This window comes from Oryctolagus cuniculus, chromosome X (genome assembly GCF_051225735.1).
Source record: "Oryctolagus cuniculus isolate XC-2025 breed Fujian yellow rabbit chromosome X, ASM5122573v1, whole genome shotgun sequence".
NCBI lineage: Eukaryota > Metazoa > Chordata > Mammalia > Lagomorpha > Leporidae > Oryctolagus > Oryctolagus cuniculus.
Window position 1 is genome coordinate 81,750,242 of NC_142888.1, and position 23,204 is coordinate 81,773,445.

At 39.8% G+C, this 23,204-nt stretch overlaps 1 protein-coding gene across 6 annotated transcripts in view; it reads left to right on the plus strand.

Moving 5' to 3' along the window:
• Positions 1-23,204, plus strand: part of DCX (doublecortin) — a 133,095-nt gene that overhangs the window by 83,322 nt on the left and 26,569 nt on the right. For 3 of the 6 annotated variants that reach the window (XM_017349815.4, XM_051827263.3, XM_089324125.1), the window contains exons 4-5: positions 10,248-10,350; positions 13,222-13,344. In XM_017349815.4, the coding sequence (XP_017205304.1) occupies positions 10,248-10,350; positions 13,222-13,344 (226 nt within the window). Of the gene's footprint in view, positions 1-10,247; positions 10,351-13,221; positions 13,360-23,204 lie in introns of all 6 variants that reach the window. The other 3 variants (XM_017349813.4, XM_089324123.1, XM_089324124.1) reach the window with 1 other exon arrangement.

Sequence of the window (23,204 nt, forward strand, 5' to 3'; positions counted from 1 at the left end):
TCCAGGTAGCACCCCTTTTCCAAATTGTTACAACCTATAATATCTCCAGATATTGTCCAATATCCCTGGGAAGGAGAAATTGGAAGGAGGCAAAATGGCTGCAGTTGATAACCACTGCTCTAGAAGCTGTAAATTGTGAAAGCTTGTTGATCTTGAGCTTTCTAGGATTACTAACTCTTAAATTATCCTCTGAACATGGAGCCTAAGATAGCAGATATAGAGACTTATAATCTCATGTTTCCCAAATATTCTTTATATTCTTGGATCATCACTTCCATGAGGTACTATTCTAAGATTTCTATACCCCAGTACCCTGTCTGAGGGGTTGCTGGGCATCCACTCACTGAAGTTCACAGTTCCTATCAGAGGAGCCTCTCTACATGATTGTCATTCTCTCTCCTTCCCTCTGAGTTCTGGTAATTACTACCTCCCCTCTCTCCTTGAGGTCTAAGGCTTCTAATGGACCCCACTATTACTATTGCTTTGATACCACAGAGTCTTCTGTAGTCTCTCTATATCTTGCCCATATTTTTGTAGTCAACTCTGTTTATTAAAGTCTACTCTATTTATCTACTCTAAGAAAGTCATATGTTTCCTAATGGGACCCTGACTGATGCACCCATCAAACCACTTTCTTCTCCCTCAAATTTTGATGCTACAAAGGTAGAGATAATTATGTAAGGACTTACAGTAGGTTTATAGCCATTAGTATTCTGTCCATCCATGTTCATAATTAGCTCTTAAGTCACCATCTAAGAACATCTACAAGCTGTATATTCCTTACCAATTGGGCAGTCAAGATTTTCATACTATACCCAGCCAACCATGAGGAACATTTAGAGGCCATAACTCTCACACCTACTCTCTCCTACAAAGCTAGTGTCCTTGCTAAATTCCAGCAACCTGGGAGGCAACAGTCTGATGCACACTGAAGTCTCTGTTTTACCATAAATCGGTTTGCACTCCTTTGCTTCCCTTGGACCCAGTTTGCAGAGAATGAGCTTACATCCTTTTGCTTCCCTTGGACTGAAGTCTCAGGAAGCCTGGGAAGGGGGGTACAGTTAAGCCTCTGGGATTCCAGGACAGCTGCCAGCATTCTGGCCTGGTTGTCTCTGATCATTAACTCTGTCCAACCTGGAATGTTTCATAGACTGACAGAGCCAGAATAGACCTCAGAAATCAACTAGTCCAGAGACTCTTAACTTGGTTTATATAGATGGGCTTTTGGGAAATCCTTAATCCCCCTAAGTTAAATGGAAAATCAGTTCTCTATTTGAAAATACACATTTTTCTGGGGGAAAGAGCCTCAGTTTTCATCAGATTCTCTAAAGGGTGTGTGACACATAAAAGACTGATCTCAAAAGGCTCTAGACCAGTGTTGTCACCTTATATCACAGGAAACTAAAGCCTAGAAAAAAAGATGTGAATCAGTGGCAGGTTTTAGCCTAGAACGTAGGTAGAAACTAGCTTATTTACCCAGTAAAACTTTCCTTCCCTGACTGAACTCCAAAGCCATACCCTCACTGTACTTTGTGTGCAACAGACACCAGATAACTATTAAATGTGATAGGTAACTACAATGGGCCCTACAAGCACATTCTCCTATTTTAATTGACCATACTAAATAGAACCTGGACTTGTGTGGGGCCCAGGGCCAACCTTAGAGCTTATTGGTGCCAAGGGATCAAGCAAGGTTTTTCTACCCCAGTTCTTTCTGATGAATGGAGTTCTGTCTTGTCCCTGTTTCTCTGAGCCAACTTGTCCCCAGGGCCCTGTGGAAGGGCAGGTGTCAGTTCTGGGCATGGACTCAGAGCCCAGCTACAGTGCTTCTGCAGCTGTTCTCATCCCTGAGAGATCCCCAGTGGGAGCTGACAGACTCTTGGAAAAATGGCAAAGAAAAACTAAGGAAAAACACACTTGAGCATTGAGGGGTTGCCAGGCTTCCAAGGGGTCTGGCACTGTCTAACTCAGGTTATTAAATCTCAACCAGCTCCCAGTAAAATAGGGTAGAGAGTCTTATTCCTTCCCACCTCCTCTCTGTGCCACTCTTTCCCCTACCATTTGTAATTTTTTTTTTTTTTTTTTTTTTTTTTTTTTTTTTTTTTTTTGCCATCCAGAGTCCTCTACTGAATTCCTTTACCCATGTCTTCCCTGTCTAGGAAATAAGTGCCTTTGCTATGTACCTTAAATACCCAGAGTGTTAGAGTGAAAGAAGCAATCTTGAGTTCTAGTATCAGTTCTATCAATAACTATCAATGTGACCTTGTAAAAGTCACTCAACATTCATGGGCATTTGTGGTTTACTTACTAAAATCCAGTCCAATGAACCATATGAGATAATGGAGATGAGAAAATATGAAAAATATCAAACAACAAAAGCTAGGTAGCATCATTATGACCTTTCACCATACAAAGATAAATTATTTTAAGGCTGAAGAGAATAAATTCAAAGTCAAATATTTCAGATGAGATTTCATTGTCCAGATTTTAGTCTAAGTTTAGTCTAACTAATTTCTGGAAGAAATTCCAGAATGAAGTAAGGAAAGTAACCATTGTCTATGAGGCTAAAAATACCAGTGGAAGAATTAGCTGACAGAAATGCAACCTATTTCTAGAATTTCTCATGGTACCTTATTGCCCAGAGACCTATGAGTAAAGTTTCTGTCACTCTTTACCAGGCAAAGACAGAGAGAGATCCAATAAGGTCTAGTGCTAGAAAACTAGAGATATACAGCTTCAATGTGACTTACATAAGAATAGGTAAACTGGGTGGGGAGGGACTGAGGATTTCCAGAAAACAGCACAGATAGTGGGAACAGAATAACAGTCCCTCCTTTCACAATCAGCTGCTCAACACTGTTTCCTAAGCTAAGCATCATGAGGCCAGACAATGAAAATCAGAAACATAGTAGTGTCCTTAATAAATGAATGCTTTGATGAGTGAAAGAAGGAGAAAGGAAAAAACCAATAGAGCAATCAAAGAGCCTAAAGAAATGGTCTTTAGGGAACCAGTGTTGTGATATAGCAGGTTAAGCTGCTGCCTGCAATGCCAGCATCCCATATGGGCACTGGTTCGAGTCCTGGCTGTTCCACTTCCAATCCAGCTCCCTGCTAATGCACCTGGGAAAGCAGTGGAAAATGGCCCAAGTCTTTGGGCCCCTCTACCCACATGGGAGACCCAAATGAAGCTCATGGTTTTGGCCTGGTCCAGACCTAGTTGTTGCAATCATTTTGTGAGTAAACCACTTCTTCTATGTCTCTCTTCTATCTCTCTGTCTCTCCCTATCTCTCTATAACAATGCCTTTCAAATAAATAAGTAAATATTTTTTTAAAAAATAGTCTTTATTTATGGAGGGAATTGATGCTATATTTTAGGCAAATTATTAGAAAACAAATAGATCTAGAATTCAGCAAATAAATCAGTCTTCATCTGTTATGATTTTCTCTTCTGTACAATACAGAGGATAGTGCTCATTGGTAGTCTGGAGATTATCACATTGTACTACAATGTCTTTAATTATCAAACAAAGATTTAATTATAATTTTTTGAATTTTCATACTCTTACTATAACTGATGATAACAATACTTTTAAATAGGTTGCTTTTGAGGGCATCAGTAGTGAACAAACAATGCATTTCCAGTCTTGTGGAAAATGATTCTCTTGGTGGTGGTGGTGGTTCTAGTTGAGACTAGGTAATAAGGATGACTTCTCTGAATAGGTGAAATCTGACTTTCCTTCTGCAATACGACAGACTAAGTATTCAAAAAATACTTCCTATTACATTACAACTAAATTCACAATAAATTGCAATAAACATTTTTACATTTCTCTTTTTTGCAGTTTTATTGATATACAAATCACTTATTAAAGTGTATAATTCAATATTTTTCACATATTATTAATTAATTAATTATATTTGAAATACCGAGATATAGAGAGATCTTCAATACAGTGGTTCATACCTTAAATATTCTCAACAACCAGCGCTGGGCCAGGCCAAAGGTGAGAATTGGAAACTCAATACTGGTTTCCCATGTAGGTAACAGGGACCCAACTACCTGATGCCTTCCTGGAAAGTTCAAGTCTTTGAATAAAAAGATCTGTGCCAAAACATTTCATTGCAGAACCAAGGAACTGCTTGCCCTGGCAAAAAAAAAAAAAAAAAAAAAAAAAAGTCGTCTTGAAAAACCCAATAGCAAGCCTTCAAGATAACCTCAGGAAAATGAGTTTGGTAAAGAAAGCCAGGGTGATCTCAGAAACATTGCCACCGCTCACCAAAGCCACGTTTGTGCCAATCTTTTGGGCAGGCAGGAAATGTTTCAGAATGAGTGTAGCAGTGACTTTTAGAAAAAGCCTCATCTGTAGTAATATTTACTGACTCTTTCATTAACTTATTTTGTGAAGCTTGCCAGTCACTCTCTCTGGGCAAGGCACACTGTTGGCAAGACTGGGAAATCGGTGTGGTTTGTCTTCCTTGCCACGGGGGTTCCCTCTTCTTCACCACTGGGGTCATCCTTCCTCAAAGACACTCTCTGCCCTCCTCTTAGCCCTGAATTCTACCAGTAGACAACAGTATGGTTTGTCTGTGCAGAAGGTCAGTAGATGGGTCTGAGCAATTGTGCTGTTTGTTCAGAGCTTTGCAGGCTCAGAATCTCTGTTACTTTCATTACCAAGATTCAGCTCTTTATTCCATAACCATTAAGAAAAAAGCACATTCCTGCCTCTTTGCCTTGGTTCATGCAGTTACCTCTGCCTGGAATCTCTCCTAACTCCATTAACCTATTGCCTACTCATCCTTCAAGAGTCAGTTTTTGTGCCATCTTCTCTTTGGAGCCCTCCCCAGTTCTCATGATTAGAATTGTTTTCTTTGTCTTCTGTGCTTCCCTTGTTCTTTGTTGTAGCTACAATAGTGCTAACAGACTTCCTTGTATTCAAATTTTTCGTGTAGTTCTGACTTGCTTATTATATTGCCAACTCTGTGAAGAAAAGTGGCCCATTATTGTACATTTCTGTATCTCTCACACAGTTTCTTTGCACCAGTACATACTTAATGTATCAATATAAGTGAAATTGAACCTTCAATGAAAATATTTTGCACATTGAAAGTGAGCCTTATAGATAATACAAGCAAGATATAACTTCTCAAGGTAACATTGCCTTCCAAATAATTAGGTAAGTTAAATGGAGAGTCTGCTAGCATCAGGCACATAGAAGAACTAACTGCTAGTGTCTGTAATATGAGGATAGAGAATCTAATCAAGACTAAATCAAGTCACAGAGTGAATTTGCAATTTGCAACTAATAGACTCAAAATGCTCTCACATAGTGAGACATTGTCTCCATTTCCCCATATGTACTTTTACATTTAAGCCACTACTGGACCATCCATATAATCTATGGTTCACACTAATGCACAACCAAGCTGGCCTCCCTTCCTCTAACACCTGCTGTGGGTTTTTTTTCCAATGAAACAGCATTAAATTAATGGTTCAATGTTAATGTGAATTGACTTCATTGATTTTGTGCTGACAGTTGATTAATTATAAAGATAGGTATCATATATTCATGTTCTCTTCTCTGACTTAAATACCCAAATATGACATACTGAAGTTGATGCCACAAAGACCTTTGATCTTTGAGGATGATTTAAGTAGTATCATAATGATTATTTATGTTTTCTACCTCTGCTTCCACTTTGCAATGAAAATTTTATATCCACAAGCTGATTTGGAAAATCAGAAATTTTTACTGTAAATTAAGGTGGAGTTTGTGTCATATTAACTGTGAAATTTTAAAAAGCAGCTGTTATGTGTGAGATTCTTTTTTTAAGATTTATTTATTTATTTGAAAGACAGAGTTATATAGAGAGGTAGAGACAGAGAGAGAGGTCTTCCATCCACTGGTTCACTCTCCTGATGGCTGCAACAGCCGAAACTGCACCGATCTGAAGCCAGGAACCAGGAACTTCTTCTGGGTCTCCCACGTGGGTGCAGGGGCCCAAGGACTTGTGCCATCTTTTACTGCTTTTCCAGACCATAGCAGAGAGCTGGATCAGAAGTGGAGCAGCCAGGACTCGAACTGGCACCCATATGGGATGTCAGCACTGTAGGCGGTGGCTTTACCTGCTGCTCCACAGCACTGGCCCCTGTGAGATTCTTTTAAGTATTGTCTATTTTTTTTTAAAGAGAAGGCATTTTTTTTATTGACAGATAGAGTTAGACAGTAAGAGAGAGAAATAGAGAGAAAGGTCTTCCTTCCATTGGTTCACCCCCCCCCCCAAATGGCCACTACAGCCGGAGCTACGCCGATCTGAAGCCAGGAGCCAGGTGCTTCCTCCTGGTCGCCCACGCGGGTGCAGGTGCCCAAACACTTGGGCCATCCTCCACTGCCTTCCCGGGCCACAGCAGAGAGCCGGACTGGAAGGGAAGCAGCCGGGACTAGAACCTGGTGCTCATTTGGGATGCTGGCACCACAGGCGGAGGATTAGCCAAGTGAGCCACGGCGCCGGCCCCTTGAGTATTATCTCTTATCCTCCATTCTTTCTCCTGCTTCTCCTTATTCTTTTCCCACTTTCCTTTCTTTTCTTTCTCTACTTCTCCCTGTCCTTCTACTCCACTACATACTGAGTTTCAGTTACAGTAGTGGATGGTTTTCCTGTCCATAAATTAAAAACATTATCCACAAAGATATTTCTTTTTTTCAATTCGCTAAAATGTTCTAACACATATTGGACATTGACCAGGATAAATGAGTACTTTTATGTCTAGGCTTTGTAGTATTCTTTCTTTTACAATGCATTTTAAAGGCAAAGTGATAGGGAGAGAGAGAGAGAGAGAGAGAGAGATCTTCCATCCACTGTTTCACTATCCAAATGCCTGAAATGGCCTAGGTGGATCCAGGGTGAAGCCAGGAGGCTGGAACTCAAAACAGATCTCCTATGTGGGTGACAGGGACCCACGTATATATACACACATTAGTAGGAAGCTGGAATTGAAAAAAATAAGCGCAGGCACTCTGATATAGGATGTGGGCATCCTAAGTGGTGTCTTAACTGCTTTGTCAAATGCCCATCTCACCATATATGCTTTAAAACCTTTGAAGTCAGGACTTTAGGAAGGCTTGTTCTCTCTAGTAATTGAAATATTTGTCCTGAATTGACATAGAACATCTGGGTGCTAGTCCTAACTCTACCGTAAGCTGGCTGTGCATCCTTGGACTACTTTGACTCTCTGGGCCTTGGATTCCACATATTTTAGATGGAGAGCATTCTATTTTTCCAAGACTGTAACAAAGATGGGGAGCTTCTGTGTCTCAATATCCAAGGCATTTGGGGAAGCTGGGTATCCATGTGTGCAATGTGTACATTTGGGAGCCAGTAAAATGTGGGTTGGGATCACACCAGAAATCTGATGCTGAACAGCTGGATTGAAATATGAATGTGTTTTAAGCCAGCTCCACCGTTGTGATATGTCAGAAGCACAGGGGACTTGGCCTTTCTTAGAAGCTTCCCAAAGGAGAAGTTATCTAAAGGCTTTTTCGAAAGCTGAGTGGGGGTAGAGAGGCCTGGGATTGAAGGAGAGTGGATCATTGTCAAAGCAACCCGCAAAACAATTTGTAAAGTTTAGTTGTCCTACAATAGGATATCAAGGAATGTAACTGAGATGTACAAATCATCCCTTTCATTAAAATTTTTGAAATAATTCACAGTCATGTGAGAATAATTTCTGTGTTCATCGTCATTTCTCCTTTCTTGTTCTTAAATTCATGTTTTGTTACTTTTTAAAGCCTCTGAATCCTACATCCTACAATGTCTGTTGTTTTCCACAATTGATTTAGTCTTTCATATTCCTACTTTTGTTTCTTTATGTATCTTTATAAAGCCTCTCAATGTTCCTACTTCTCTGTATGCAGTTGGGCAGAAACATCCATGGCTAAATTTGAATTATGTAACAAGCTTTCTAACAGCAACCATGGCAAGATAAAGAGGGAGGGATAAACTTGGTCTACATTCAGAAACCTGTGATCCAATAGGGGAGGACTAGGTGAATACAAGTGAAAATACAAGGAGATCTTAAAACAAAGTGCTAATGCCTAAAGGCCACTAGCTGAGGAACACTTCATGATGAGGACTCCTTTACTCATGACCAAAAAAAAAATGGCAGATAGGGTCAAAGCTAGTCTCAAAGACATCACAAAGATCTTCAGAGACAAGGAAGTGGCAGAGAGTAGACAATTTGGGGACAATTAATGTATCAAAGTTAGGGCTACAGTTTTTTTTTTTTTTTAACCAACGTCCTAGATATTACTGGGAGGTCTGTAGCAGAGCTCAAAGCCATGTATCCTCCGTCATAGGCTCTGCCACCAGGACAATCTGCAGGATGCTTATTGAAATCACAATGCCAGTCAGTGACTGGGGTCACTAAGATATGGTAATCAATAGCTTTCAACTTATCTACAGACACTCCTAGTACTCATGACACCCTAAATTGAAATGTTCTTTCATTGTACATCAATCAGACCATAAGCTCCATGGTGTTATTACAGAGTCTTATTCATTGCAGTCTCTCCAGTGACTAATCTATATATGTATTGTCAAGTGGTTAAAAGCACAGTCTCTATCTCTCCTCTCTCTCTCTCTCTCCCTCTCTCCCTCTCTCCCTCTCTCTCTCTCCCTCTCTCCTTTCTCTTTCTCCTCTCTTTCACTGTCTTTCAACTAAATATTCTTTTAAATAATGCTTTTTAAAGCACAAGCTTTGAAGTCATATCTGCACTTGTCTGGATTCACTGTCATCTGGATAATTTGTCGTATTTGGGTCTCGGGTTTCTCATCTTTAAAATAGCAATGTCAATAATATTGACTTCTAGGTTTTGTTGGGAGGGTAAAATGAGATGATAGATTTGGAAGTAATTAGCAGAGTGCTTGTCATTGAGTAAGCCTTCAGTCAGTGGTAACTCTGACTGTCATTACATGATCATGGGATGAATGGGTGAAGGACAAGTGAGCTGAAGAAGGGTTTTGGCTTATTTAATAAGGTTGAGACCCAGGACTAGGAAAAGGCTTAATAGGAGCTACCCTGATAGGCCTCCAAATCTTCCTCCCTCCTCTGGGCATCTCTTGGATGTTTGGGAGGCTGAGACACCTTAAGCACCTCTTCCTTTATATGAGGCTTATAACCATCTTGCCTGGGGTACCAGGAATTGAATAGAATTTGAGTGGGAGATGATGTTATTAATATAAACATTTTTTCCAATATAACATATTTTTTTTTCTGTACCCAGAAATCTGCTGTTAGTTTGTGAGCACCGTGCATTTGTAACACCATTGCTGGCAGCATGAATGGGGAGCTTAGAACAATTAGAGGCTTTGAACACTTTCAAGCTAAAGAGTGGGATAAGCATGTTTTGACTCTATGGTTTCTCCTGGGGTTTCCCTGATGGGCTGGACTAATTATCAAATGTAATTAGGAAAGCTGAGAAGTGGGGAGACTGCATGGAGCAGTATACTTTCCCAGGGACCATCATTTCTTTGTGCAAAAAGGGGGTTGGTAAGAATCTCTCTCTGTTCTGGAAAAGCAGCAATCATAAGGCACTAGAAGGCAGGAAGGGTCTTGGTACATGGCTTTACAAGCCTATTGAGGAACCATGCTTTTGATGAACTTTTAGGTAGTCAGCCTAGTTTCCCTCTCCAGGTTTCTCAGGGAGGAGTGGTAACCTGAGCCACTACCAAGTTTTTGGCTTATTTTTAGCAAAGGTTCAATTTGAGGGTATCCAATGCAGTTAAGAAATGGTGTCCTTCTTTTAAAAGTCTCCATTTCTTGGTTAGCCCCAAGGTCCTATCCATCACAGGCTGCATAACATCTTTATTGTCTGCTTTTGCCTAGACCCCTGGCCCAAGAGTTGGGCCAGGAACACTCTCTTTGAAGGTCTAAGAAGAGGTGACATTTGTTGACCTGTTTGCTGGGTAACTTTTCTTAAAAGGGAGGCATTCCATTCAGACATAGTCTCAATCTTACCCTTGAGGCAATGGAAAAAATGAACACATGAAACATGAAAATATGATGACACTAATTGTGGCATTATTCAGCAGTGTTTGTTGAGCAGATTATAAGTGTTATAGGTGTTTGAGAAAAGAGATTCCTGGGATCTGGAAATGATGACCTAGATGTCAAGCTTTTTTTCATGAGTGTGAGTTGCATTTCACAAGACCACCAAATACCAATACAATGTTTCTGGTTTCTTCATAGGTAACTTGTCTCCATGATTTCTTTGGTGATGATGATGTGTTTATTGCCTGTGGTCCTGAAAAATTTCGCTATGCTCAGGATGACTTTTCTCTGGATGAAAATGGTAAGCATATAACTGGGTTTTATTGTTCCATTTTTCTTCTTTCTATCCCTAAGAATTCCCATGGGTTTATATTGTCTGAAGAACACTTATGCATGGTACCTCAAGGATGGATATTGTAAATTTTTCCCTGTATATTTGGATACATGGGTCACTATGTGCAAGGTTGATGGGATGTCCTAGAGACCTATCCTCCAAACCCAATAAAACTCACCATCTGCCCTGACAGTGACCATATATTTAAAGCACATAGTGTATCACATGGATTGATAGGCACAATCAGGTCACAGGAAGGAATATTTGGAGTTAAAATTTATGAATATATATTCATTCTGCTCACGTGGATGTGTCTATTCTTAAATTTTCCACTGAGTCAGTATCAAACATTTTTTCCTTGAAAACTCCTTAGGTTTTCTGTCCCATTTTCCTCATTTTGTGATTTAGGATTCCAAGAGCGCTTTTAATCTCAGGATGGAGATGAACATATGCCCATCTATTTTCCCTTGTTTGAATCCAAGCTCCAGGTATAAGTTTAAGGGTGAATCAGCTCACACAGAAATAGGGTTTTTTGATGGAAAGGCACATTCAAATATATTCCTCACTTTTCAAAAATTAAAGTATGAGAAAAACAAAGGTGGAGTTTCTAATATAGACTTCACATATAGCTCAGATGACAAGAAGCCTAAAAGAGGTGGCATTTCTGCTGTATTCCATTTGTGAAAAGGCAAATGATCATACAATAGCTAAATGAGTACAGACTATTTCCAATTCACTCTATCTTCTACATCTCTAGGTACAGGCAGTGACTACTAAAGTTCATCAACCAAAACAAGAAGTGAAACAAACAAAAATGAACTTTCCCCTTAACTGAGTTTCCTGAAATACTTAATTTAAAAGAGTAGCTACTCAAATCTTTCTGGTTAATTTATACATCAATGTACCTTTAAGTAGTAGACAACAAGGAGATTATTCTTGTGGTGGCTGTTGGCCTGTTAAGATGTCTGCATCCCACATCAGAGTCCTGGCTCTGGCTCCAAACTCTGGTTTGCTGCTAATGCAGATTCTTGGAAGAATCAGGTGATGGTTCAAGTAAGTGGGTTCCTACCACCCAAGTGAGAGATTTGCATTGAATCCTTAACTCCTGACTTTAGTCCTGGCCATTGTGAGTATTTGGGAAGTGAACCACTGGATGAGAGTTTTCTTTCTGTCTTTCTTCTGTCTCTCTATCTCTGTCTCTCTCCCTCTCAAATAATTTTTTAAAAGAAAACACTACTCTGTTTCCAGATGTTTGATTCTACTTTTCATATCACAGTACAAGGTTGAGAAAATGTCAGTGGAAAGATCACTAAATTGAGACTCAGGAGATTTGGCTTGTAGTTGTTGTTCTACTTTTTTGCTTCCTGGCCCAAAACAAAAGGCTGCTCATCAGCAATATAAGTATAATGATCCTCCTAAAAATTTAGCACTATCAAAGCCCCAGATGACCATAGTATGGAATACTGAATGATTGTATGATAAAGATGCTCACTATGTGTCAGATTGGATTTGAGGCAAATACAGGAACATCTGGCACATTCTCCTTCACAACCATGAGCTGAATGACAGAGTTACTCCTGGCACATTTATTCATTAAACCACCATATGGGGTTAAGATAGTGTGCACCCAAAATCAAAAGAACTCTATGCGTGCAAGACGATGGTGGTGATAGTGCTTATTTATATAAAATTACATAACGGGCTGATGTTTTGCCTAGTGGTTAAGATACTCACATTCCACATTAGTGTGTCTGGGTTCAATTCATAGCTCCTGATTCCAGCTTCCTGTTAATTCAGACCCTGAGAGACAATGCTAATGGCTCAAGTAATTAGGTTCCTGTCATCCACATGGAAGACCTAGATTGTGTTCCTGGGCCACAGATTCAGTCTGGCCCATCCCTGGCCATTGTGGGCATCTGGGAAGTGAACTAGTGGATGGAAATTCATATTCTCTCTCTCTCTCTCTCTCTCTCTCTCTCTCTCTCTCCGTCCCTCTGCCTCTAAAATAATAAATAAATAAATAAATTTAAATGACACGAAATCCATTATGTAAATCTTATAAATTTGTGGCATATAATAGACAATAAATGATAGTTCCTACTCCCACTTTTAAATTATTCATGGATGGTTGATCTGTGTAGCTGCAACCTCTGAGCTATCAATTTCAACTCCAAGGAAACTAATTAAAGGATGCATCAATTGATGCTCTTCTGAGATATGGTTAAGTCTTTAGCAAATAAATGAGTTGGCTTTTTTTGCACAGAAGGGGGAGACAAAGAGAGAGAAAGAAAGATAAAGAGACAGAGTTAGTCCTCATCCTCTGTCTCATTCTCCAAATGCTCACAATGGCTGGAGGGGCCAAATCTGGCAAGTGTAAACCCAATCCATTTCTCTCATATGGGTAACAGGAACCCAATTACTTGAACCCTCACTACTGTCTTTCAAAGTCCAAATTAGCAGGAGACTGGAGTCAGGAGACAGAGCTAGGGATCAAACTTCGGCACACTGATATGTGCTTCAGCTGTCCTAACAGGTCTTAACCACTATGCCAAATGCCTACCTCAGGTGGACTTTTAATTACCTACTTGACTGAATTTTGAACTCCTGCCCTTGTTCCATAATCCAGGGTCTTAAATACGTATCTTAGTCCAGATGACTTTTGAAAATGCCTCCATGCCACCTACCCCAGAACCATAGTTCCTACAAACAATGAGGACCACATTAGAGCCCTGAACCACTGAGGTGTTTTTGGCCTATGTTAGTTGTTCCTGTTTCCAAAGGCTAATGACATTCTCAGCCTCAATTTTACCTCCTACTAAGCTGTCTCTTTTGCCTCAGAATGCCGAGTCATGAAGGGAAACCCATCGGCCACAGCTGGCCCAAAGGCATCCCCAACACCTCAGAAGAGTTCAGCCAAGAGCCCCGGCCCCATGCGCCGAAGCAAGTCTCCAGCTGACTCAGGTAACGACCAAGACGGTGAGTGATCTTCTCCTAACTGTGCATGCTGACTTCACTATGTAGGCCAGTACCCTCTGCATGCAGAGGATTGTGTTCCTCATGAGTACTACTGTGTTTCCATGAGTGCAAATTCTGGTAATTCAGAGATCAAAAACTTCAAACGTTTTTGGAATCATGGAGGCACAGCGATAACCTGATTCTACTCAAATGGATGCAGACCAGAAATCTGGCCAATTTGTCCTGCTTGCTGTAATGCTCATTGTCATGATTGTCATCATTGTCATCATTCTCATTCAGCAAAAACATATTCAATGAAATGATTGAGTCAAATTTTAAATTGGAAATCCAAATGGAGAATAAGTATGTAAAAAATGACACCAATAAGTATCAACCAGGTTGATGTACTCGAGCTTCAAATTTGGCTCTGAACTACTTAGAAACCAAAACAAAAAGGAAGTCAAGTACACCAAAAATATACATAAAAGAGATAAAAGGTAGATCATATCATTCTCCCAACGGAGAAAGAAAACGTAGAACTAGTTCTGAAAGAAAACAGTAAGATTTGTCATAAAGATTGTATTTAATGGATAGTGAGTTATCTAAAAAATGTGTTCTATGGATAACCGCCAACCCATGAACTATTTGTTAGCAGTCAGTCTGTGATGAGATTAGTAGCTTGTGCCAAATGTAAATCAACTATGCCACTAGGCAAACTATTTAGTTCAGTTTATATTTCTTGAGAGCACAATTTTATTGATAAAGGCAACAGTGTGTTCATTCATGCACTGGCTCAAACTCTTTATCTTTTCTTGGACTCACAGTTTGAGTGGCATTGATCTAAAGGGCAATGTTTTCTAATTTTTTATTAAAAATAAAGGACCACAGAAGCCCAAGTTCATAAGTTTAGCATACATGCACAGAAAATGTGAGTTCTTCATATTAAGGGCATTTTATGGTCCAGAGGACTTAAACATTTATCTTGGCAAGGTTCAGGATTCATCATGAGAACTCTACTAGCCTAAGAGCCATGGGGAAGTCAAGCACCTTCCATCTGGGGCAACTTGAGCGGCCTGTTGGCTTTGAAATTCCTGTGCCTGGTACAACAGCCTGCTAGGAGTATGCATATCACCAGCCACTACTTTATACTCAGGCAGGGGGAACTAAATTATAAAAAGATAGCCTCATTTTTTCATTCTTACATACTTTCATACTTTGCACATCCTGTTGTCTCACTCCTGGAATGCCATTCCTCTGACCTGCCACTTGTCTTTGCTTGAAAACTGATGTTCATACTTCAAGACCTCTCATAGAGTAGAGATGGCTGTTCTGTTCTCTGTAATATCACAGCATATCATTCATATCTCTGGGATAATATTCGCCAGACTGTGTTGCAAAATGTGTATTTGTTTGTCTGCTTCCCCAACTAGATACCAAGCCCCTCAAAGAAACAAGTCATTACCTTTATTTTTGTATGCTCAGTGCTAAGCACAGTGCCTGACCCCTAGTAGATGCTCAAGAAATGGTTGTGAATAAGTAGGTATACAAAAGCACCTGTCTTACCCTGTATAGTGCAAGGTAATGTTTGTTGAAGGAATACAAATACATATGTGTTGATGATCTATTTTTTAAATGTGAAGAACACATAATATATATGTTAACATATATATATATGATATATAAACAAATTCCTATTGCTGAACTTTAAAAGACTTAGGTTTTAACACTTGGACTGAATAAAATTGCACAGTTTCTAAGCAGAAGGTTACAAAAAAATAAGATGGACTTTAAAACACTTGGTCAGGTTTTACAAAATATATGAATAATTGCTTAGCTAACCATTTTTCAAAAACAGCTATGTCTTGGATTTTTAGCTGCATTACTTGTATCTTGCTGTGACATAAATTACTTCAAGACTAGTGGCTTAAATAAGTATTTGTTATCATAAAGTTTGTGAGTCAGGAATTCTGGAGTGGCTTAGCTGGGTGGTTGTGACTCAAGATCACTCATGTTGTTATAGTCAATTAGGGATACTGTTAGGGGCTGCAAATATCTGAAGCTGAACTGAGTTGCAAGATATACTTCCAAGATGGCTTTTGGCAGGATCTCCCACAGTAATAATTCAAGGAAGTGAACAAGAAAGAAGATGCAGTGCTTTTGATGATCTGGTCTCCAAAGCCAACACTCTCAGTTGTTTTATTTTATTCATTATAGTCATTAAGTCCAGCCTAATTCAAGGGGAGAATTAGGCTCCACTGCTTCAAGGGAGGTATCAAAGAATTTTAGGACCTGTTTTTTTGAACAGCTATATAACTCATTGGTTTGAAATTCTCAGGTGGTATTAACTTGAAGAAAATAGATTCTCTTTGACAATGTAATCAGATGGTTACCCAGAACACATGAAGACAACGGCCTGCAATTAAACACTTTTAATTGATAAAATAAATGTCAAATTATTACTCTCCAGCATACTACCTCCAAATTTCCTTTCCACAGAATGTACACCTCAATGACTCTAAGATAATAAAGACATAAATGTAATGTGAGATTTCTTCAAAAAAGTCATGGGAAATGGGATTAAAAGATGTTTATTTTGGTTCAAAACATTTTGAAATCCACGCATGCAAGGGAGCATCACAAATTTCATGAAAAATTTATATGATGAGAAAAGATATGCATGAATTTCAAAGATCTTTTTATGACAAAATAGACTCATCTTTTAACTCCATTTTCCCCATAAACTTTTGAAGTACCCTTGCATAATAGGACTTAATATTTGTTAAAATGAAAGGATTTATAATAGATCCTAACTGAGGATTAAGCGGCAAGAACTGCTCTCTTGCTCCTGCAGAACTCGCTCGCTAAAGGAAAGGAATGAAGATTTATCCAAACACACAAGATATGCAGAGTAACCAATTTGAGAAGAGGAGGGGACTTTACTTGGCAGATATCAGAATTATAAACAACCCTTGTTCTCTACTACCATTCTAAAGTGGTGTTTTCAGTAGAGAGATTTGAAATCTTCATTTCAGAGAGTTCATGAACATAAATGAAGCAAGCTCTAGTCTAGACCACCTTCATGACAGTTTCCAAAATGTTTTGGCTTATCTCAGATTATGTGTCTACAGCTTCTACATTATTTCAGCCCCAAAAGACAGGAGGATCCATGTAACATGGCCATGCTCATTCCATGGAAGTTCGTTTAGTCAAGTCCAAGGCATCCACTCAGTGAATATCCCAAAGGAGCAAAGCTGATCTTGGGCAAAATAGTACCCTAGGTAAGGTTTGGATGTGTCATATCCAAATGCTCCTTTCCACTCTCATTTCACTCACAATCACTCCAAGCTGGGAATTGGAGGGAGTTAGGATATGGAAGAGAATACAGAGACACCTCTCAAAAAAAGACCCAAACTCACCATGTCCTAGCTTTGTAATTTGGGACAAATTTCTTACCTTCTGTAAGATATAGTATCTTCTTTGAATAATACAGTTTGCATATCTAAAGATAAGAATAATCTTCCAGTTATCAGCTATTTATAATTGTAAAGTAACTCCCAAAGAATCAGAATCAGATAACCATGATGATGATTTATAGACAATGCATAGTTTTCAGTTGACATAAATATCTCCTACAGATGTTTGACATTTAAGAATTGTTTCATAAAAGGTCAAGATTTTTCTGTGCTATTAGCAAAGGACATACACAGGCTAATATATGTTTACCTAAAGAATAATGATATTGGGTTGGTTTGAAATTCTTTATTCTTTTCTAAGGCTTGGTAGGTGGCACCACCATATTTGATCCTGTGTTAGTCTGACTTGTATCTGAAACTTTTGGATAGATTCACATATCTTCATTCAACCTGAATCTTGTGGAAGATAGGCCATTTCCAGGGAATTTTGATTACCTTCCTTTGAAGGGAAACGAAAGCCCAAAATGTTACTTTTTAGCAGGGATTCAAACCAAATGAAACATTGGCTCAGTTCAGATTTAGTTAAAGGAATGTTTTGATGTTCTAGTTTATTAGAAAACATATAGGTTTGATTCTGCTTTGAACAAATATATATATATATATATATTCCAATTCATGCTTCAGTAAATATCTGGATTCATTTTAACTTGAAGTTTATTAAATTGATGCTCTTTGGTCTGTAACTTGCATCATAATTTGATTCCTTAGTGTTTAGTCTTAAGTTGTCTGTTTCCTGTACTGTCCCATGAATAAATCAAAGACCTTATCATTCATTCCCTTCAAGTTCAGTCCCCACTTCTGCCAGTACTGAGTGTGACCTAAATGGGATGTCTGTTGCTACATCCTAAACTCAAGTTTAGGAAGGATTTTGTTCATATAATCCTCCTCTGAGGAGCCCATTCTCACTGACCAGAGTTAATGGACTCCTGGAATCCAAGTCACATTAGCCACATCTGCCTTTAAAGTAGACCAGGGAGCTATAATAAGCAGATAAAACTGGAAGCCAGAAGCCCTCTATAGGATATTTGAAGAAAACTTGCAGAGTGCTATTTTGATTGCCTTTTCATAGACAGAGGTAATCCTGCCTTCAGAACAAAAGGAAGACATTTCCCATTTGCCTCTCTCTGCTCCTATTGCAGCTATTAATGTGTTAACTTTCCCTTTATGCAATTTTGCCACCTATTGAACTGAATTGAATTGAAAGGACAAAATTGCTAGTTGCTGGGAAGGAATCTTCTCTTCTGTTATTTTTTAAGAATCCCTCAAAGAAGCTAATTACCCACCCTGGTAGGCTGAGAGAATTGTAATGTGATAATTGGCTTGCTATTCTTCAATAGTCTATCATTGTTGTAGCAACCCAAGGTTCTCCATGTCCCTTCCCTGATTCATACACACCTATTCCTGAAAGTCAAACCTACCCTGTTCCCAAATTCCCCCAAAAGAATGGCTTCTGTACCAAAATATACACCTTTTTTCAGAGGAGGTCAAGAGACACAGAACAGTAGAGAGTGTATGGAAATTGTATCCCCAGGTCCTTCTTTTCTGAACAGAGAGACTACTTTTGGAGGGATCCAGCTGTTCTGACCTTCCTTAATGTGACTAACTAGACTAATTGTTTCCTATGGAAAAATAATGTGAGCCACAATTGCAAGCCATGTATGTCATTTCAATTTTTTAGTAGCTACGTTTCAAAAAGTTAAAAGAGACAGGCTGAATTAATTTGATCTATTGAATTATATATTCAAATTATCTCAGTATGTAATCAATATAAGAAGTTATTGAGATAGTTTAAAATCTTAGAAATTGGATTGTACTTTATACTTATAGCACATCTCAATTCTGGCTACCCACACTTCCAATGGTCGAGTCATGCATGACTAGTGACAACTATATTAAAACAGAATACTTTCTTCTCCAGCTACGTAAAGTTTGAGATAACATTCCTTTACATAAAAATAAGTGTTGTGTTTTTTAGAAAATATTTTATTTGGCCGGCGCCGTGGCTCACTGGGCTAGTCCTCCGCCTGCGGTGCCGGCACCCTGAGTTCTAGTCCCGGTTGGGGCGCTGGTTCTGTCCTGGTTGTTCCTCTTCCAGTCCAGCTCTCTGCTGTGGCCCGGGAGTGCAGTGGAGGATGGCCCAAGTGCTTGGGCCCTGCACCCGCATGGGAGACCAGGAGGAAGCACCTGGCTCCTGGCTTCGGATCGGCACAGCGCGCCGGCCACAACGCGCCGACCATGGCGGCCATTTGGGGGATGGGCCAACGGAAAAAGGAAGACCTTTCTCTTTGTCTCTCTCTCTCTCACTGTCTAACTCTGCCTGTTAAAAAAAATATTTTATTTATTTGAGAGGCAGAGTTACAGACAGACAGAGGGAGAGACAGAGAGAAAGGTCTCAATCCACTGGTTCACTCCCCAGATGGCCGCAATGGCTGGGGCTGGGCTAATCTGAAGCCAGGAGTTAGGAACTTTTTCTGGTGGTTGCAGGGGTCCAAGAACTCAGGCCACCTTTTAGTGCTTTCCCAGGCTATTAGCTGAGAGCTGGACCAGAAGAGGAGCAGCTGGAATGCTAACCAGTGCCCATATGGGATGCCAGCACCACAGATGGAGGCTGAGCCTGCTATACCATAGTGCCATCCCCAAATGTTGTGCTTTTGCAAAATATTTCCAAATCCATCACCTCAGTTGTCTTGAAAAAAATGACACCATGAATTAGGTTGGAAAACAATAATTATCCAGTTTTATTTTAGATTGAGAACAAAGATACAAGAGGTTCAGGATACTAAGACCTTCCCAAGGTTACACAACTATTTAGCAGACAAGAACCAGAACCCAGCTTTCCTGATCTCCCAGGAGGCATTTTTGCAGTGTCTGCTGTGAGAACTAAGGCCATCCGAGATCACCTACTCAACAATGGATGGAATCAGAAACATAAAGGAAGCAGAAAGCGAGACATTTATTGATACCACAACTTGAGAGTGGTGACCAGCTGGTAGAAGTGGGTATGCCTCTCAGAAGTTTAGTTCCTTTTGGCCGGTGCCTTGGCTCACTAGGCTAATCCTCCACCTGTGGCACCGGTACTCCGGGTTTTAGTCCTGGTTGGGGTGCCGGTTCTGTCCTGGTTGCTCCTCTTCCAGTCCAGCTCTCTACTGTGGTCTGGGAGTGCAGTGGAGGATGGCCCAAGTGCTTGGGCCCTGCACCCCATGGGAGACGGGGGGGGGGGGGGCACCTGGCTCCTGGCTTCGGATCAGCACAGCATGCCGGCTACAGCGCGCCGGCAGTGGCGGCCACTTGAGGGGTGGACCAACGGAAGGAAGACCTTTCTCTCTGTCTCTCTCTCTCTCACTGTCTAACTCTGCCTGTCAAAAAAAAAAAAAAGTTTAGTTCCTTTTATACATATCATGCAAATTTCACTTCCCCTTAGTCTGAGCAACTTTAAGAGGCACAATTTAAACAGCAATGCAAAGAGAGGGGTAGGCAATGGGAGTTGGATGTCACTGGGTAGGTGTGACAGCGAAGGAAGAGGGGGAGGGTTACACTGTAGTTATGTAGTTGAAATTTTAAGAAGCTATGAATTAATCTATGTGTGCATGAGCACCTGAAAACAAAAGTTTCTTCAAAAAAAGGTAACAACCTTAGAACTGCACCTTAGAAGCTGTCCAGTATTTTATACTATAAAGTCTTGTCCATACCCCAGTAGCACTGCAGGTTGTCCCAGCCTTTCCCCAAGGGGATTGCATTTTCCCATTTCCAGGGGGGTCTACTCAGCATAACACTAGGTAGTAAAATATTAGGAGAAATTTTACCTAATTTTTATTCAGCAAATCCTTTGTCCAGGAAGATAGAAGAGAGGAAGAGGAAATGGTGTGAAGAACTGGACCCATTCCCTTAGAAACCCCCATCTAAATGTAAACCAGGTACTATCAAATTCTCTCTGGAGAGGTACCCATCTGCTCTGACAGATGCTCTACCCCATTAAAACTTGCTATTGTGCTTGCCACTCCTCTCTGTCTCACATTTGAATTTTTTCTTGCATGAAGATAAGAACCTTTTCCACTCCACTAAGTGAGCTCATCAGTTTTTTGTTTTTGTTTTTGTTTTTGTTGTTTTTTTAACTTAGCATCCTTTGCAGCTGGGGACTAGGCCCAGGCATCATAGTTATACTTAAGCTAAGCTAAGTTCTTATGAAAATACATCATTGGTTCACTTCTAACATAGCCTGACATGAGGCATGTCAGTATGGTGAATGCCAAGATATATTGGATGGTCAGATGGTTCCTGTTTCTCTGCTTTCTTCCTTTTTCCCCCACCTCCAATACAGGGATGTGGGAAATCAAGGGGTAGAGTAGTGTCCTGTTCATTTCTTTGTTCTGCTTTGAATGTAGCTACAAATAATGAAGCACCTTTGTTTCCTGTTCTCTGTCTTAGACATTCTAACAGCTCCTCTACTGTCATTCCAAGGGGAAGTGATGCCCTTGACAAAGCTGTTGGAAAACAAAACCTTCCCTAGCCTCTTTCCCCAGTTGAATCTTTCTAAAATTGCAGCTTATGTCAGTTTAATGGGAAGATCTACCCTGTAAAAAACAACTTTTCCCTTTCCATTGGAGAGCCACTTTGGAAATGGTTGGAGCAAGCAGTATAGTGAGGGCCATTGAGTATTCTGCGGTACATGGGATATGGAGATATCTCCCTAAAATAAAAGTCCTATCAGCCTGATTTAGCCAAGGACTTGAATTTAAATACAGTTAGATATCCAGAGGTTGGATGAAGTACCTAATAATGCTAGGTTCTCTGAGAAAAATGTGATTTTTCCTCAAGATACATTCCCTGTCACTAAGAAATTAATGACTTATTTGGGGAACCAATATACATATAGATTTGAACCTTTTTAAAACTTACAAATACTGTACATGTACTAACTAATTTAATCTTTATAGCAATCTTATGAGGTAGGTACTACTATTCTGTTTTGCAAATGAAGAAACTGAGGCATACAAAAGGTGAGTGACCTGCCCCAAATCACACAACTAGTAAGTGATAGAAGTGAGATTTGAATGCAGGCAATCTGCACAATACACTATTTTTTAGCCACTATACTTCAATACATTGTTATTGATTTAATTATGTGCTAAATGAATGGGAGATACAAGCAATGAGTGTCCTTGGAACTACTGGAATCCATGGGGGAGAGCATTTATCAGGAGCCAAGGTAGTAAGGGAAGGTTTCCTGGAAGCACTAGGACTTGAAGAAGGGTTATATATCAACTAATAAGGAGCTGGATGTTTCTGGAAAGGAGGAAAGTATGAACAAAGGAGCAGAGATGGTAATGAATATTGTATATGAGGGTAGAGGGAGGGCACTCTTAATTATACATCTCCAAACCCAACCTTCCTTCTGGACATCAATTCCATAAATACCTACAAAATAATTCTGTTTATATGGGCCAAATACAATGTAGTTAAAATCAAAAGCATTTCCTCCTTCCAATTCCTTGTCCACAATCGAATTATCATCCTCTCAAGGCTCAATACCTTGGTGCTACTTTTGATGCTTCCCACTCTTTAATCCTTCATGTTCAGCATATCCTGTGGATATTGAACATGTCAAGCATCCCCGTATGATTTGCATAGCAGTCTCTTCTTTTCCCTCATGCCTAGATTATTTCACCTGATGCCTAGATTATTCTAGACTCCTAATATTTTTGCTTCAAATCTCTGTTCCCTTAATCATTTGGTGTGGTGCCACCATACTTTTCTTGAAAAACACCATTGTCATTGTGTTACTCCAAAACTTTTAGTGGTTTCATGTGGAATTCATTGATCAACTCTTCATGGTAATTCTGAGAAGGTTAAAAGAGAGAAGGAAAGAGGGCCAAGGGATATGTTTTGGGGAGCACATCAATAGAATGGAAAAAGCAGAAACAATGGTCTATAACCTCAGGAGAACTTTAGTGATCTAATGCCTGAGCAGCTAGCCAAATAATTAGTCCTCAGCCTGTGTGTATGATGGGTTCATGTCTCATCTCTTGTGAAAGGGGATTCCCTAACCTGGTTCCTATAAATTGCAGTTACTTAATTTCTGTCATTTTTAGTAGTGGCAGGGAAATATCAATAGAACAGATGATTTATTGAACTCTTCCTATAACCCAGGCACTTCACCAAGCTTTGTATGTGTACTCTGTTGTATACTCATCAAAGCAGCAACAATTGAGTTATTATTATTCAAATGTCAGAGACGGGGAAACTGAGGGTCAGAGAAGTTAGATTAGGACAAAGCTGAACACAGATCTAGGAAATGGCTAAATCAGGATTTGAAACTTGTACTGATTCCAAAGCCTGTGTTTATTCCATAGATTAAGTGCAGTGTAGTTGTTGCCCCAGAAAAACCAATAGTGA